The sequence below is a fragment of the Macaca fascicularis genome, chromosome X, assembly GCF_037993035.2.
Source record: "Macaca fascicularis isolate 582-1 chromosome X, T2T-MFA8v1.1".
Taxonomy (NCBI): Eukaryota; Metazoa; Chordata; class Mammalia; order Primates; family Cercopithecidae; genus Macaca; species Macaca fascicularis.
Window position 1 is genome coordinate 8,265,529 of NC_088395.1, and position 19,774 is coordinate 8,285,302.

General features: G+C 38.8%; 1 protein-coding gene across 2 annotated transcripts in view; it reads right to left on the reverse strand.

Moving 5' to 3' along the window:
- Positions 1-19,774, reverse strand: part of ANOS1 (anosmin 1) — a 213,686-nt gene that overhangs the window by 88,448 nt on the left and 105,464 nt on the right. For both annotated transcript variants that reach the window (XM_005592928.5, XM_005592927.5), the window contains exon 3: positions 13,411-13,473. In XM_005592928.5, coding sequence (XP_005592985.1) covers positions 13,411-13,473 — 63 coding nt within the window. The remainder of the gene's footprint in view (positions 1-13,410; positions 13,474-19,774) is intronic.

Sequence of the window (19,774 nt, forward strand, 5' to 3'; positions counted from 1 at the left end):
AAAAGGATGAGTTCATGTCCTTTATATGGACATGGATGAAGCTAGAAACCATCATTCTGAGCAAACTATTGCAAGGACAGAAAACCAAACACCACATGTTCTCACTCATAGATGAGAATTGAACAATAAAAACACTTGGACACAGAGTGGGGAACATCACCCACTGGGGCCTGTTGTGGGGTGGGGGAAGGGGGGAGGGATAGCATTAGGAGATATACCTAATGTAAATGATGAGTTAATGGGTGCAGCACACCAACATAGCACATGTATACATATGTAGCAAACCTGCACATTGTGCACATGTACCCTAGAACTTAAAAGTGTAATAATTAAAAAAAAAAGAAAAGAAAAATATACCAAGTAGGATTTTTAAAATGTTAGACACCACAGAAGATAAGATTACTTAAAAGGAATGCAAAGACAATGATTTAAAATAAATAAATAAATAAATTTTATTAAAATTGTATGTCCAAAGTTAGAGGAATCTCAATTACCCCTAAGCAGAAGAAACAAAGATAATTAAATCAAAGTATACTTAATCATATTGCTTCATATGCCAGATACTGAAGGAAAATCCTCAAAGCAGATAGAAAAATTAAAAGACACATTATATACAGTAAAACAAGGATAAGAATCTCAAAGGTTTTTCAGAAAATATGCATGCCAGAAGAAAATAAAGCAGTATCTTTAAAACACTATTTAAAAAAAAAATCAACCTAGAATTGTATACCCATGAAATATCTTTGAAAAGGGAAGATGCCTTAAAGACTACCACAGGTATACAAAAGGTGAACTCATAGCCACCAACCCAGCATTATGAGAAATGTTAAAAGCAAAAGGAAAATGATAACAGATGAACATTGGGGTCTACACAAAGGATGAAGAGCTCTAGAAATAATAACTACATGATTATATTTAAAAGATGATTTTTCTTATTTTTATATCTCTGGAAGAAGATAAGTTTAAAGCAAAAACCATAAAAATGTGATGTGGAGCTTGCAACAAATGTAGAAGTATGATTTAGGACACTAATAATACAAATGAAGGGAGTAAATAATGAAAGTATATTGTTGGCCGGGCGTGGTGGCTCAAGCCTGTAATCCCAGCACTTTGGGAGGCTGAGACGGGTGGATCACGAGGTCAGGAGATCGAGACCATTCTGGCTAACACGGTGAAACCCCGTCTCTACTAAAAAAAAATACAAAAAACTAGCCGGGCGAGGTGGCGGGCGCCTGTAGTCCCAGCTACTCGGGAGGCTGAGGCAGGAGAATGGTGGGAACCTGGGAGGCTTGCAGTGAGCTGAGATCCGGCTACTGCACTCCCGCCCGGGCGACAGAGCGAGACTCCATCTCAAAAAAAAAAAAAAAAAAAAAAAAAGGAAAGTATATTGTTATGACATTTTCATATTACATGAAGTCATTCAAGATAAAACATACTGTGTTCCAAAAAGCAATTCTCAAAAAATTTAAAAGGATAGAAATCCTAAGTTTTGTCTTAACTAGATATCAGTAGGAAGATATATGTAAAATTCTCAAAAATTTACAAAATAAACCATACACTCATATGAAATTCAAAAATGGAATCACAGAAGTAATTAGAAAATAGCTGTGTAAAAATAAAAACACGCTGTAACACAAAATGTGGGTTGTAGCTAAAGTAGTGCATAGGGCAAAATTTATAGCATAAAGCTCTTATATATGAGAAGAAAATAAGGTCTCAAACTAATTATGTCAGCTCTTGCAATAAGAAATTATATAGAGTCAAACTAATCAAAATTAAGCAAAAGTAAGGAAATAATGAAGGACAGCAATCAATAGCATAAAAAATGACAAAAATAAAGAAAAACAATAAAACAAGAAGTTTTTTTTTTTAAGGAGCACTAAAATTGACAAAATTCTATTGGGATGTATCAAGAAAAAAGTAGAGAATACATAAATTACCAATGTCATTATTGCAAAAAGGGTTCATCACTACAGACCTAACAGACATCAAAAATGCTAACAATAAAGGTAGATTAGGCAATAATATGACCTACTCTATTTTTATCAATGTGATAACTTTGATGAAATCATTTACTTCCTACAAAGACACAGGTTATAAACACTACTAAAGAAGAAATAGACAACGTGAATAGTCCTATGTCTACTAAAACATGGAAATAATATATAAAAGTCTCAATAAGTAAATAAATAAACTTAATGCTCATACAGGAGCTTCTACTTCTTAGAGAAGATAAATATCAGAATTATTTCTAAGTTCCTCCATGAAAGCTCTACCAACTCAGATAAAAGGAGACTCTCTTCATTCATTGACTCATTTAACTGGAGTACATCATTCTGCTAGTTACATGAGACAGGAAGGCTAAACTTTATTCCTGCTATCATGTTTAGACTGCATTGGGGAATAAAGATAAATCAACAATTATAATTCTGTATCTTGAATAATAAAATAGCGTTTTTCATTTTTATTTATAAAGAACCATTTTCATCTGCTGATTTTTTCTTTTTCTTGTTCCTTTTTTTTTTTTTTTTTTGAAACAGGGTATCATTCTGTCACCTAGGCTGGAACACAGTGGCACGAACATGGCTCACTACAGCCTCGACCTCCTGGGCTCAAGCAATCCTCCTGCCTCAGCCTCCTGTCTAACTGGGACCACAGGTGACCACAGGCATGTGCCACCATGCTTGGCTAACTTTTTTTTATTTTTTATGTTTTGAGGAGATGGGGTCTGACTTTGTTGTCCAGGCCGGTCTTAAACTCCTGGGTTCCAGTGATCCTCCCGTCTTGGCCTCCCAAAATTCTGGTATTACAGGTGTGAGCCACTGAGCCTAGCATCACCTGCTGATTTTTAATCATTTTAAGCAATTGCACATTTTCTCCCTATAGAATATCACTGCACAAATCACAGAAGGTTTCACAGAATTGATAGAAAACTTCAAGTGAGTGCTTTTTTGTTGTTTGTTTTTTAAAACAGGGTCTCACTCTGTCACCCTGGCTAGAGTGCAGTAGCACAAACATGGCTCACTGCAGTATCGACCTCTTGGGCTCAAGCAATCCTCCTGCCCCAGCCTCCTGTGTAGCTGGGACCACAGGCATGTGCCACCACAGGCACAAACATGGCTATCCCTAAAATAGGGGGCCCCAGTATCCAAGAAGGACATTCACATACTTGCTACTCAAAGGCTAGGCCTTAGTTCAGCAGCATTAGCATTCACTTGGGAGCTTGCTGGAAATGCAGACTCTCCTGGCCACACCACATACCTTCTGAATACCATATGCCTACCGAACACCATATACCTACTTAATCAGAATCTGCATTAAAGCAGATTCCTAGATGATCTGTGTGCGTGACCAAGTGTGAGAAGGCCAGTTCTGGATCATGCTGGACACTGGAGTTGGCATCTTTGGACGCATGAGTGTCTCCCTCTCCACATTGAAATTTCCTTCGCCCCTAGTTCCTTATTCCAGAAATCAAGTTATCCAGTTTGCGCTCCATGTATCTCTGACTTCACACTCCTGACAGCATTCATTTCCCCTGACATATAAATGTATTCCAGTCTTTCCAAGGTAAAACACAAAATTCACTTTCTCAACTGTGAATTCCCCCTAACCAGAGCCTCCTCTCTCTCCTCTATGCTCTAGAGACAGTCTTAGGGAAAGACTTTAAACTTATAGAAAGAGTTGCATGTATTTGGTCTCAATTTCCTCCTTACATTTTATTCTATAACCCAGAGTTGTATGTGTTACCTACTATTGATCCACAGAAAGTCTCCCACACAGATTTCTAGTGACTTCCTAACTACAAAACTCAGTGAGCCCTTTTAGTCCGCATCTCACTGACCTCCAATACAATTAAAAAGTGTTGACCTTGTCTTCCTCTTTCAAAGTAAAAGTAGCTAATAAATATGTAATGTATGTTATCTTCAGATACTGGTTAAGTGCTTTACATGCATTCAAAAAAATTTTTTTTACTTAAATTTAGTGCTTTTGCAATTTTCATGATGCTCCCCTAACTCTTTATGTGCCTACTTGCCTAGCCCTTCTTTTCAGACTTAGGTATTCAAATTATTCTGAATAATCTCCAGTCTTGGTCCCATAAATTTTCAAAACTCATCAATTCTCCTACGATTGAGTCTAGAATAATTTGATACTCCCCCGAGTAATATAAAAAATCCAATGAAAATTGAGTCTCAGTGCTTAAAAAAGGAAAAAAAGTTTATGTTCCAGAACTATAAAATTTGATACAATGCAGATTGCACCCATCATATGGTGGTTGGCAAAGAAAATCTCATAATAATTATAAAAATTCATAAGCATTCTTCAAAACATTTCCACTCTACTACTACTACACCCCCTAAGTTGAAAAGAAGAAGACTTAGATGAATTCTGCATCTCTTCACTGGTGCCCAAGTAACACCATCCAGAAATACAAGTAACACTTTTATGTGTTACAAAAATGTAAAAGACCAATGTTAATCATTTCTAAAAATAAAAGCCTATTATTTATAATATTAAAAACTTTTTGAAAATTGTCTATGTGGCTGGGCGCGGTGGCTCACGCCTGTAATCCCAACACTTTGGGAGGCTGAGGTAGGTGGATCACGAGGTCAGGAGTTCAAGATCAGCCTGGCCAAGATGGTAAATCCTGTCTCTACTAAAAATACAAAAATTAGCCGGGTGCAGTGGCAGGTGCCTGTAATCCCAGCTACTCAGGAGGCTGAGGCAGGAGAATCGCTTGAACCTGGGGGGCAGAGGTTGCAGTGAGCCGAGATCATGCCATTGCACTCCAGTCTGGGTGACAGAGCAAGAACCCGTCTCAAAAAAAAGAAAAGAAAATTGTCTATGTGTCAGTCACCCCAGCCTCCATCCCTTTGTCTGATCCTTACTCTCAGCTGGTCACCCTGATTCCTTTTTCACTGAGAAAAGTAAAGCATTCAAAAGACAAGTTCCACAGATGCCATTTTCACACCCACCAATGCACTGCATCTGGTCCATTAAAATCCCATGCATCCATGAATTCTCATGCATCTCCTGTCCCAGGACGTAGAAGCTTGCTCCCATTTCAAACCTGCCTCCACACACACACACAATGGTAGACATTGCCATTTAAGGTTATGTGCTTCAGCAATTCCTCCCTTGCTCCTCCAACATCAAATAACCCCTCTCTTCTGAATAATTCCCATCTGCTTGTAAAATATAATTAGTTATCTACTGTAAAAACAATTAAATGTTTGATTACCTTGTTCACACCTCTTTCCACAATCTCATTTGCGCCCCTCATCACTTTTTTCTACAGTAATGCTCACTGAAACGCTTCTGTACTCCCTCTCTGTTTCCTCCAACCATTTATCTGAAATTCATGCTAATTAGGCATTTTCTTCTGCCACCCAATAACACTGGTCTTGTCAAAGTCCACAGTGAGCTCCCTGTCACAGAATCCAATGATCAAATTTCAAGTCTCCATGCTCTTGCAGCATTTGATGCAACTGATTACCTCTTCCTTGTTGAAAAGCTTTCATCGTTTGGCTATCGGAACATCACACTCCTCTGTGTTTTCTCCCAACGTATTGGCCTCTCTTATATCTCCTTCTTTATCTCCCCGTTCCTCTTATGTTTCTGTGATTCAGAGTTTAACTCATAGACCTGTTTTCTTTCTGTCACCTCATTGAGCTTCATGACTTTAAACAGTACCTTCACGCATGGCATTTGTTCTTTCAGCCTAGAACTCTCACCTAAATTCCAAACTCCTGTGCCTATTTCCCTACAGCGCATCTCATACGGATTTCCATTTGCATCTGAAACATACCAGGCTCAACACCAAACTTCTGGTCTATTCTTTCTCCCCACCTCACCCCCAAAACTATCTGTGTCCGACACATATCCCACATCTCGTACATTCCAGCTTTCTTACCCTAGTTTTTAAGGACAAAAGTTGGCGACACCACTGACTCAACCCTTTCTCCCATTCCTCATGTTGAATCTGTCACCATGACCACTCTGGATTGAGCCACCACTATCTCTCATTTGCTCAGTTGATCAGATTGTACCAAGTAAAAGAAAAAGCCTGAGTGTCTCACCCACTAGACACACTACCGCAGGTCCCATTCTAGTGTTTCTGAAGAATTGACAACTTCCTTAAAAGGAAGTACTCAAGAGCCATACTATAATGCTTGTAGGAAAATATTTCCAAATCGAAAATCTTTGTAATAAAAATTGAGTCCATCTTTCAGTTTGGACATATATCTGTTTAAGAAGAATAGCAACAAAGTTCATCTTTATTTCCCCTTCACAAATATATTCTAACTGCGGAAGCTATTGTTCGGATATGTTAAAGCAAAATATTGCTAAATGGTACTAAATTCTATGTGCTTATCCTTTTCCACCCCAACACACATCTGGGGCATATTATGTCACTTTCACGTTTAGCTTTCATCAGCTTCTTTCAAGACCTTTAACTATTTTACAGACATATCCAGACAGGTACAGGTTCGTTCCAATTCCTACAGGGTTGCATTTAATTATCACTCTAAATTTTAAGACATAAAACCGGTTGTAGAGCACTGAAGAGATAAAAAGTTTTGAGTGCAAGAAATCCCCACAGGAGAGGCATGTTAACCCTCTTACTTTTCGAGGTCTCTTTTCAGTAGTGTTGGAATATTTCTTTCAGAGCCACGTGAAGGGGCAAGGAGCCCTGTCTTCCTTCTCTCCTTGAGGTGCCATTAATTAACTATGATTTGGCTTGGCACCGTGGCTCATGCCTGTAATCCCAGCACTTTGAGAGGCCGAGGTGGGTAGATCACCTGAAGTTAGCAGTTCAAGACCAGCCTGGCCAACACGGTGAAACCCCGCCTCTACTAAAAATACAAAAATTAGCTGGGCGTGGGGCAGGTGCCTGTAATCCCAGCTACTCGGGAGGCTGAGTCAAGAGAATCGCTTGAACCTGGGAGGCAGAGATTGCAGTGAGCTGAGATCGAGCCACTGCACTCCAGCCTAGGTGACAGAGAGAGACTCTGTCTCAAAAAAAAAAATTAAGTATGATTTTAAACCACTAAAACTTCCTTCTCATTTAAGGATAAGCCTGTCCAAGCAGGGATGACTGGGCCAAGAACTTTACATTTGACACAGGCTCATCTTTTATTCCCTGGTGAAGGAAGTAAAACATCATCCTCTGCTCTGTGTGCTGTGACACAGAATAGGTTTAGGAGGGAAACCCTACAATACAGCAGGAAAGAAATGTAACTAGAAGCTACACCACCTGGATTTTAGATCTTATACTCCACTAACCAACCATGTGATCTTGGACAAATAAATTCCTTCTCCTTGTGTATCAGTTTCCTTGTCCATCAAGCTTACCTAATGAAATTCACATCTAACTTCTTCCAAGGACTGTTATGGGAATCAAATCTATAAGCCTGAGAGACATTTCAAAATGCAAAATCGCAAATAAATTACTTGATAATTATATATGTAGTAAAGTGAAAACCTCCTTTTCCTTCCCATTTCCAGGCTGAGAAAGACTGCATATCTCAGGATGCATATTCATCCCAAACAACTTGTATTTTTAGCTTTGATTGATCCCTGAAGTCAATAAGGTTTCAGCTTTCTATGACATTAACATGTACTGCATACTTCCAATGTTGACATCCACTGAGTTCTTACTTAGTGTTGAGATTTCATGAATCAGAAACATGAAAGTCAAAGATGGCAGCTGTTTTATCCAATGCCGACGTCCACTGAGTTCTTACTTAGGGTTGAGATGCCATGAATCAGAAACATCAAAATCAAAGATGGGAGCTGTTTCATCCAGCAAGGAAGCAAGTCATAAACAATGATATATCAAGTTTCACCAAAACTAAGATCATTAAGAATGAGAAAGAAATATTGCCATTTAAAATTTAAGATTCCACTGATTGTGAAAAAGGAAAGTTTCAATCTAGGAAAATGTACCTTTTGTATTTGGTTAAAAAAATAGTTTGTCATCATTTGTAAGACTTTTGAAAATAAGAGAACAGGCCGGGTGCAGTGGCTCATGCCTGTAATCCCAGCACTTTGGGAGGCTGAGGTGGGCGGATCACCTGAGGTCAGGAGTTTGAGACTAGCCTGGCCAAGAGGGGGAAATCCCATCTCTACTAAAAATACAAAAATAAGGGGGAGTGGTGACACATGCCTGTAATCCCAGATACTCAGGAGGCTGAGGCAGGAGAATCGCTCGAACCTGGGAGGCAGAGGTTGCAGTGAGCCAAGATCATGCCACTGCATTCTAGTCTGGGTGATAGATCGAGACTCTGTCTCGAAAAAAAAAAAAAAAAAAAAGAAAAGAAAATAAGAGAACAGTGATAATGGTTAGTTAATAAACTGAATCTACAAAACAGAATCTATTTGCCTATCTATGTATCTATGATTACATGCCATGTTCCAAAAACTTGATACATGAAAAAAAATCTCATATAATCCAGAGGACTGCTGAAATATCTCACTTTTTTCCTGTTTTGATACAAACATTGAACTTCTTCATTTAAAAAATGACATTTACTGGGCTGGGCACGGTGGCTCACGCCTGTAATCCCAGCACTTTGGGAGGCCGAGGCGGGCAGATCACAAGGTCAGGAGATGGAGACCATCCTGGCCAACATGGTGAAACCCCGTCTCTACTAAAAATACAAAAATTAGCCGGGCGTGGTGATGCGTGCCTGTAGTCCCAGCTACTCAGGAGTCTGAGGCAGGAGAATTACTTGAACCCGGGAGGCAGAGGTTGCAGTGAGCTGATATTGCACCACTGCACTCCAGCCTGGCAACACAGCAAGACTCCATCTCAAAAAAATAAAAAAATAAAAAAATAAAAAAGAAGACATTATTACCTCTGACATCAGCCTAAAAGTAGCAAAAGTAGCAAAAGTTACCTTGCAAATTATAATAAAATAGGTAATCAGATGAGAAGTGAGAGAGATCAGGATATGAGTACGAACTGAACCAATTCTAGGTATGTTATTAATGTGCCTCCAAAAGTCTCCTCCATGTAGGAAAATTTATTTTGTGATTAAAATTACCAAGAACAATGTTTTATGTTTAGAAATGGGTGCTGGTAATACAGATTAAGAAGTAACAATACTCTAAATGGTAAGGTGAGTTTTGTGATATAATTATGACTGTTCTTTGTTTTATTGTTTTTTGTTTTGACACAGGCTCTTACTCTGTTGCCCAGTCTGGACTGCAGTGGCATGATCATAGCTCGCTGCAACCTCGAACTCCTGGCCTCAAGCAATCCTCCTGCCTCGGCTTCCCAAAGTGCAGATATTACAGGCATTAGCCACTGCGCCCAGCCTGTTCTTTTTCTTGGAGCAAGAATTAAAAAACTGTTTCTATAAAGGGCCAGATAATAGATATTTTCAGCTATAAGGGCCATATAATGTTACAACTACTCAATTCTGTTGTTGTAGCACAAAAGCAGCCATGGACAATATGTAAACAAACCAGTGTGGCTGTGTTCCAATAAAGTTTTATTTATAAAACAAGAGGCAGACCAGTTTGCCTTGCGAGTCATGGTTTGCAAACCTATGCCTTAGAAGACAAATAAGCTCAGACTGCCCTGCAAGTAAACATACTGGGCCGAACATGTCTAACAGTGTATAATTGTTTCAATTGAAGGATAATGTAATCTAGAGTCCCTTTTGGGTCTGAACTTTTACAAAGGGAAAGCTTGGAGTCATGACAATATGGACTTTGTATGCATTCTTAACAAATAATGTGAGAATGGGGAGAATGAACAGGATTGTATTAGACCTGTCTCCATAAGTGACTAGGCTTAAAAATGCTGAAACAGCCATCAGTGTTTTCAAGGTTCAGCCTACTTCAACACAATAGTCAGATACTTACTGCAAAATAAAACAGATGCAAAAAACACACAGGGACGTAAAAACAATCAAAGCCACTAAAATGGAACATCAAGTCTTGAGTTATTTAACCGTTGGGTTGAAGCAACTCATCAAAGCTCCTCACATTAAATGGCATCTGTTTTCCCCACCTTTCAAGTTTCAATTAACCTTTCCTGCCAGAAGGGATCACAATTCAAACACCTGAGTCCCATTTTAATAAACTGGATTTGGTTCAGAACACCTCACAGTTACCTCAGAGAATGGCAGTTACAGAAACCTGCTCTTGAATTTGAAATTTACAGGAAGAAAGCTTTCAAATTACCTTCAATTATATCTTCCTTCTCAGAGATCAGATGTAAAAATATCAGCCCAGAGTCACTGATATTTAGGGATAACAAATTTATAAAACAAACACCTTGTTCCTCAAGATTCTATAAACAGGTCAGGCGCAGTGGCTCATGCCTATAATCCCAGCAATTTGGGAGGCCAAGGAAGGTGGATCACTTGAGGCCAAGAGTTTGAGAGCTGCCTGGCTAACACAGCAAAACCCCCGTCTCTACTAAAAATGCAAAAATCAGCTGAGCATGGTGGTGCATGCCTATAATTCCAGCTATTTGGGAGGCTGAGGCACGAGAATCACTTGAACCCAGGAGGCGGAGGGTGCAGTGAGCCGAGATCACGCCACTGCAATCCAGCATGGGCAACCGAAAAAAAAAATATTCTATAAATCTATTTTTGTGCCTATAGATGTATAGTTTGTGTATGGAATAGAATAGAAAATTAAAGTTAAGAGCACAACAGTCACTCCACTAGACAGTGTGCTCTAATTGTGTTGACAAGGATTACCAATGTGGGTAAAAATTCAGAATCAATAGTTGATTCAGATACTTCACAGAGCTGTGACCCGCAAGCCTATAACACATAATACAAATCATTGTATTTGTATACAATCATAATACAATATCATTGTGTTGCTTTTGTACAGCTTGATAAGCTCTGTACCATGCACTCACATTCATTATCTATTTTAATAAACACCGTGTAAGATCAATAGGATAAATCCCTCATCTGACAATGAGGTTGAAGACACAGGTTAATTGATTTAACTGAATTCATACAGTAAGTTGGTTTTGCAGTTAGGATTGGAATCAGGTTACCATCATTCACAGCTGAGATCTTTCATTGAGGAGAAAATAAGCCCCACAAAGGCTGGAATTTTTGCGTGATTTGTTTACTACCACATCACTAACAAACTGCAGGGCACGTTACAGGTATTCAAAAAGTTCATGTTGAATCAATGAATGAATAGATATTTTTAAAATATTAACTAAAATAGGAACACAGAAAAGGTAAAAGCAGAACACAGACATGGGATGGCCTCACTCTCTTTATCCTTGCAGCAAATCATCGGTTTTGTTTATTTCTGCTGCGTCTTTTCTATATCTCAAGGGGCCCAAACCCATTATGATCCCTGGTGACTGGCCAAGTGGAGTTAACCAGGAACAACACTTAGATAATCAGTGAGAGGGATAAAAAGACAGGAGTTTTAGACCCAGCCTTTCTACCTGGAGGGTTGGCCGTGGACAAGCCATTCATTTGAGGAGCTTCAACTTCCCAGTCCTTCTTGGCTTCTACACACAACTCTTGGGGACTTACTACCTGCCTTGCTTAACTACAGGAATATGGGAAAGGTCAAGTAAGATTTGGAAGATATTTTACACACAATACATAGTGATGAAGCCATTATTGTCCTAATTCTGCAGTCATTTTCTCAGAATAAGATCCAGAGTGAAACATAGGCAATGGGATTACACTAGTATTTATTTGCTGTAGTGGATGAGGACCAGACCAATGTCTCTGGATCCTTGGAAGAGTTCCCTTTCACCCCCCAGTTCTGTTCAAAGATAATCCATAACACCATTTCATTCTGATGTCGGGGCACCTCTTCTGGCCAAGACCCTTAACTGAGCTTTCTTGACTGCCAAAATGGACTCTTTTGACTCATTCTCTACTGTTCCCCCCAAACCTTCAGATTCTCCTACTTCTCAAGTCCACTGTCCTTGGAACCCTTGGAACCAGGCAGTCTGCTTGGCCTTGTGTCTGGTTACTTCTCAGCAGAATCCAGGCTGGTACAGGGCCTGTGCCCCCTGTATTCCCTGGGGAAGACAGTCCAGTAAAGCAGATCTTCTCCTTTTTTGCGCTATTGGTGATTTTAGACAGTAGTCCTTCAGGACAACATTACACATTCTTCTAGTAAGGATGATAGAGAGATGAATGGGTAGATATAAGGGTGGATGGCTGGATGGATGAATGGATGGATAGACAGATAAATATATATAGATAATAGATAGATGGATAGATGAATGGATGGATAGATGATGGATGGATGGATGGATGGATAGATGGATGGATGGATGGATGGATGGATGGATGGATGGATGGATAGATGAATGGATGGATGGATAGATGGATGGATGGATAGATGATGGATGGATGGATGGATGGATAGATGATGGATGGATGGATGGATGGATGGATGGATGGATAGATGGATGGATGGATAGATGGATGGATGGATAGATGATGGATGGATGGATGGATGGATAGATGGATGGATGGATGGATGGATAGATGGATGGATAGATGGATGGATGGATGGATAGATGGATGGATGGATAGATGATGGATGGATGGATGGATGGATGGATAGATGGATGGATGGATGGATGGATAGATGGATGGATGGATGGATGGATGGATAGATGATGGATGGATGGATGGATGGATGGATGGATAGATGATGGATGGATGGATGGATGGATGGATGGATGGATGGATAGATGGATGGATGGATAGATGATGGATGGATGGATGGATGGATGGATGGATAGATGATGGATGGATGGATGGATGGATGGATGGATGGATGGATGGATAGATGATAGACGGATGGATGTATTGATAGATGGATGGATAGATGGCCAGCTGGCTAGCTGGCTGGCTGGCCGGCTGGAGAGATGAACAGATAGATGCTAATCTAACTGATAGTTAGGTGAAGTAAGATGCCTCTCTCCTGTACAGTTAACAGCGGGCAAGCATTCTGCCCAGGATATGAGGAGGAACCCCAAGGGGGAACAAAGAGATAAAAATATTTGAGAAACACCATTAGTAATAATACGAGTCTCTTCTCCCAAATGGCATGAATACTTCAAAAGCATGTAAAAACTGCTCAGAATAGCTATGATATAAGGTGAGAGGGTAGTGACAATCGATACCTTTAGAAAGCTTGTAGTCTTCCATCTATGCATCATAAATTTGTTTTTGTCTGGTTAGCCAATAATGCAAGCAGTGGGTAGCCAGGTTTTAAGAAGGTTTTAAGAAGCCAGGTTTTTACATGAATTTACATATACCCACACACACCTGCAGTTAATGAACTCCCCAAGCTGCAGAAGAATAAGAGGGCCATTCATTCCCATGACCCACATAAGCATAGTCAGATTTGGGTCAAGTGTTTTAAGTATCACTGACGGTCTCCTACCTCACAAAAGCTTTGGCACTGGTGTTTCCTCAGGTCCCCGGATTCCTTGCAGGGCTCCAGACACTGGAAGAGAGGAACAATAAAAATAAATAAAACATGGAAACAAAGAAACAAAGCTGAGAGGAAAAAAGAATTCACCTGTGATTGTTGCTTTTCAATGCTCGTTTATTCGGGTTAGTTTAGAAAACCAAAGAATCAGCTGCTTTTTTAAACTGGGTATAATACGAATCTGAGCAAAAGCATCATTACAGAAAGCAAACCAAAAAATGTATTTCAACACAATTGAAAAGGAAAAGTTACAGCGCCTGTCATTGACTTACAGGAAAAGTAATGATTGTCACCATCAGCTGGAGGAATTGGGGTAAGAAATATTTTCTATTCAGTAAGAAATACTTTCTTTTCCTTTTTTTTTTTTTTTGAGACAAAGTCTTGCTCTTGTCCTCAGGCTAGAGTGCGATGGTGCGATCTCGGTTCACTGCAACCTCCACCTCCCAGGTTCAAGTGATTCTTCTACCTCAGCCTCCCAAGTAGCTGGGATTACAGGCGCACGCCACCATACCGGGCTAATTTTTGTACTTTTAGTACAGACAGGGTTTCACCATGTTGGCCAGGCTGGTCTTGAACTCCTGACCTCAGGTGATCTGCCCTCCTCAGCCTCCCAAAGTGTTGGGATTACAGCGTGAGCCACTGCACCCAGCCAAGAAATACTTTCTAAAGGTTGTTTCAGAGGAAATTTTTCTCATAAAACTTAATATTACATTTCCTTTAAATTAGCAGCACAGGGCTATTTTTTTGTATACTCTTCTACAAGTAATTAAGTGAAAACGCATTGTATTAAATTTATGTCTGTATGTATGTGCACATATGTATTGTTAACTTGTATCCTTATCTCAATGAATTCAACAGCATTCAGATACATCCAGTTTAATCACTCCATTAAAATACACTGAATAAATCTGTTAGATTATGACATGAGAGTCTCATAACAGAAAATGAGGTTTCCTTAAACATACATGCATATAACTTATTACTATATACATTCCAATAAATCAAAGACACTAGCCAGACTCCAATATTGGTTCAAGAACGACTGTAACAATAAACAGTAAGATTGCTGGATAAACAAATTATATACACATATAATATAGTTTATTACTAATACATAGTATATATATTATATATATACATGATATATAAAATATATATAGTCTGAGGCCAGGTGTGGTGGCTCAAGCCTGTAATCCCAGCACTTTGGGAGGCTGAGGTGGGCAGATCACTTGGGGCCAGGAGTTTGAGACCAGCCTGGCCAACAAAGTGAAACCCGGCTCTACCAAAAAATACAAAAATTAGCCTGGTGTTGTGGCGCCCGCCTGTAGTCCCAGTTACTCAGAAGACTGAGGCAGAAGAATCGCTTTAACCCAGGAGGTGGAGGTTGCAGTGAGCCAAGTTCGGGCCACTGCACTCCAGCCTGGGTGACGGAGCAAAACTCTGTCTCAAAAATAAAAATAAAGTATATATAGTGTGTACATATGGGATGTCTGTGTGTGCCTGATTGATAGTAGCCAGGTCTCATGGTTGAAAAAAAAAAATGTTACATTCATATGCATGGAAACGTGATTCTCAAAATTATATTTCATGCAAGTTGTAATTTTAAACATTAATAGTCATATATAGTCAGATGTCAGTCATCTAAATATAGGCATAGCCCTAGCCCTCATACATTCATGGTTATTTTATCTATATTATTTCTATTTCATTATTGACGAATTTTCCAATGACAGTAAAAAATTCTCAGTTAAATTTCAGACATGTATAATGTAGAGTTCCGGATATATGGTGAAGCAATACTACTTTTTCACTCTATTTTCTAGTACTCTCCTCCATGTTTTAAAATACAGATATAGTTAGAAGATACACTGGAAGACTCTATGAAGAAAGTTAATTATCAATATTTATTGCCATTTTTTAATCAAATATATGTATGAAATCAACTGCCCCTGTGCCAACTGTCAATTCTTTATAACAATAATGCTCAAAGTGCGATCAATTACTGATATTATGGGCACCCCTTGGAGTTTGTGTGAAATGAAAACTCATGGGCCACATTCTCTACCTACAGTCCGAATCTCTGGGACCATGGCCTAGGAATCTCTTTTTAACAAGTTCTACTGAAAATTCTGATGCTTACTAAACTTTAAAAAGAACTGCCATCAATTTGATGTTTGCATTTAACAGTGTCTTTATGGAATAAATGGTCGTTGGATGTTTCTTGAGTGAAATGACAAAGACTTACCTTGCAAGTAGCTGAATCTCTGCCTGTGAACAATCCCCAGACCATTACTGTTTGGAGTAATGTCTCTTTCTTGCTTCATATAAGTGTCATTAAGAACATATATTTCTCATAAAAATATTTTAGATTTCATAAGTAATGTTGCATATGAACATTTTTAATTATTTTAATTTTTTTAAAAAAACTGGAGCTCTTTAACAATTCTTTTCTAAGACATATATGAGCCTGTCCCAAGTTACAGTACTTACTTCTCTCAAGCATGTTCAAAAACAAAATTTTCACCAATATAGTAATTATAAAAGTAAAACAATTTTAATAGAAATTAAACATTGTTTAAAAACTTACCTAACTTACTTATCTCATGATTTCCTTAAAGAACCAGTTTTTTGTTTCCTACGGCTACATCAATGCTTTGTCCTTAAAACTCTTGTTACTTATTTTTTCTAGACATTTGCTTCAAGGCAAAAATGTTTAGTAGTTATTTAATAAGTATGCTAATACCTAATTCTTCATCAAGACCATTTGAAATGAATACATGACACTCTTGCCACTTGCAAGTTAAGTCTTTATCATTTCACTCAAGAAACACTCAACAAACATTTATTCCATAAAGAAACTGTTAAATGCTATGTGGCTAACAGTGTCTGAAAATAAGCATGTGATTTTTGTTTTCTCTCATTGCAAAAAATATAAATTATGAAAACATGCTGCTACATGTGTACACAGTTGCATTTTCACAACTATAGACATCGGTGCACAAAAAATCTCAAGTCTTTGAAATCTCCATAATCCCACATAACCATTGTCCTGAGAGCTTGTGGAATAGTCAAATACCTTATACAAAACAAATACCATTTACAAAAACAGGCATATTTCTGGAATGCTAATCAAAGCAATGCACAACACACTTGTTTTGCTATTAATCCAAAAGCTCTGCCAAGTCTAGCATCAGTATATGTAATTCATTTAAAGCTCTATTTTAATTGCATTCCTGCTTCAGATCTAATAACTAGTAATCAGCAGTATCTAAAGACATTTTTCAAAATGTTATTAATGACAGCCAACATCTTCTTTTAGTAATCCTCCATGAAATCTCTCTGACAAGCACAACCTATATACGATCATCTGAGTAAATGTTTGCAGGATAAGTTTGCCTAAAGTCTATTTCTTTATAATACTCTGGCCAGTAAGAAAAAAGATTTCAACAAAAGCTAAAGTGTTGCAGGAGAAAACAACAATGACACACTTTCTCTCATACTTCATGTAGAACAAAAAACTTCCATTTTTCCAAGCAATTAAAAAGAAAAAAAGTATGTCAAAAGACTGCAGCCCTGCCAGAGGTGTTAGAACCTGAAGGACTCTATCTTGAACAGGGGCTGGGTAAAATGAAGCCAAGAACTGCTAGGCTGCATTATCAGGAGGTCAGGCATTCTTAGTCACAGGATGAGCTAGGAGGTCGGCAGGACTAGTTTCACAAGATACAGGTCACAAAGACCCCACTGATGAAACAGGACGCAGTAAAGAAGCCAGTCAAAACCCACCAAAACCAAGATGGCAAATGAAAGCAACCTCTGGTTGTCCATGTGCTCATTATGCACTAATTATAAGGCATTAGCTTGCTAAAAGAAACTCCCACCAGCGCCATGACAGTTTACAAGTGCCATGGCAATGTCCAGAAGCTACCCTATATGGTCTAAAAAGGGGAGGAACCCTCAGTTCCAGGAATTCCCCACCCCTTTCCCAGAAAATTCATATATAATCCACCCCTTATTTAGCATATGATCTAGAAATAATGGTAAGTTTACTCAGTCAAGCAGCCCACGCCATTGCTCTGCCTATGGCACAGCCACCCTTTTATTCCTTTAATTTCTTAATAAAATTGCTTTCACTTTACTCTGTAGCCTTGCTCTTGAATTCCTTCCTGCATGAAGCCAAGAACCCATGTGGCCTCCCAGACTGAACCCCAATTTTGGGGTTTACCGTGTGACAATCCCATATATCTCTTCCACAAGAGGAGTGATTATGAGAGAAATACTACTTCCAGGAGACAACTGCTTTAGAATCTATTACATAAACTCATAGAGGCACCATGATCATGTACTACCTAAAACTATCCAAAAGAGTAACCAAAGTTTATATTTTTAGCAAAGGTTTTAGGCTTTCAAGTTTTAGGATGATAGACTAAAATCATTTCTTCTGAGGCTACTGCTTCAATTCCAATGAAAAAACACTTTAAATTTCAAAGAAAAATATGTAGATTGAGAGAGCTAATCGCATATGTCATCATTTGGCAGGTAGATAGCAAGTATGTTTCTACTTAACCTAGAAACTTTACAGATTATGGACTATTTTAAAAACTGTTTGTCTAATGGAGCCTCATCACAACACATCTATAGAAGTATGTAAAATTATGCACTATTGGCTGGGAATGGTGACTCACGTCTGTAACCCCAGCACTTTGGGAGGCTGAGACGAGATGATCTCTTGAGCCCAGAAGTTCAAGACCAGACTGGGCAACATAGTGAGACTTTGTCTCCACTAAAAATAAAAAAAAATTAGCTGGGCATGGGAGTGTGCACCTGTAGTCCCAGATATTCTGGAGACTGAGGTGGGAGGATCACTTAAGCCTTGAAGTTTGAGACTACAGAGTACACCACTGCACTCTGCAGCCTGGGTAACAGAGTAAGACCCTGTCTCAAAAAAAAAAAAAAAAAAAAAAAAAAGGCAATTATTCTTACATTTTAGAGAGGAAATATTGAAGTTAAGACAAGTTAAGGAAACAAAGCTAGTGGCTCTGGGAGGGACTGGGGCAATTGGGATTGAACCCATGCTTTAGTACACTCAAAGAAAGGGTATTTTCCATGATAAAGCACTTTATGCCACTTGCTACAGGGGATTCATGAGACAATGTATATAAAAGATATCTGTACACTGAAAAGTACTTTGCAAATCCATGGGATTAGTAAACTATGATATTCTCAGACCTCTCTGGGATTCAGTTCCAGAATGCCCTAGGTGTTACGCATTCCAAGATCTTCATATAAGCACAACCAATAAGACTATTTCATGTCACAGAGAAAGACCTCCAACTCATGAGTGGAAGTACTGATCAACAAGGAAGTTGTGGATACTAATTTGGTGAATCACCATCTGGCCAGTTTAGCACCAAATTCCATACTTTACATTTAACCAAACACTTTCATAAAAGGACAGCAGAAGAAATGTTCTTACCAAAACAGCCATCACAATAAATTCTAAAGCAAAAAAGGTTCACACAAAATTCAAAATTTTACATTGCCCAATAATCAACCAGTAGAACTCATGATCAGGTTATGCTAAATGACTAGAACCCAAAACAAAGCAAACAGCAGGTCCATAGATTTCAATCTGTTCAAATTAGCAACAAATTAGCTAAATCAACAAATATGGATTAATATTTCCTATGTACAAAGTACTTATCTAGTCACCAAGATGGAGGAAAATGTGGCATGATTCATTCTGCCCTGAGGGAGTGTAGAATCTCTTATGGGAGAAAAATATGTAGTTAAGTAAGTCTGCATCAGTGAAGCATAAAATAAATGAGTTAAGAACAAATGCTGGCCAGGCACGGTGGCTCACGCCTGTAATCCCAACATTTTGGGAGGGCGAGGTGGGCGGATCATTTGAAGTTGAGAGTTCGAGACCAGCCTGACCAACATGATGAAACCCTGTCTCCACCAAAAAATACAAAAATTAGCCAGGTGTGGTGGCAGGCGCCTGTAACCCCAGCTACTTGGGAGGCTGAGGTGGGAGAAATGCTTGAACCTGGGAGCTGGAAGTTGCAGTGAGCTGAAATTGTGCCACTACACTACAGCCTGGGTGACACAGTGAGCCTCCATCTCATAAATAAATAAATAAACAAATAAAACAAACAAAAGTCATAAGAAATGAAAAAAAAAGGATATGTATTTTATTTTCTTTTTTTTCTTTTTTTTTTTTTTGAGCAACATGGCTGTTTATTTCACCTGGGTGCAGGTGGGCTGAGTCTGAAAAGAGTCAGCGAAGGGAGATAAGTGTGGGGCCATTTTATAGGAT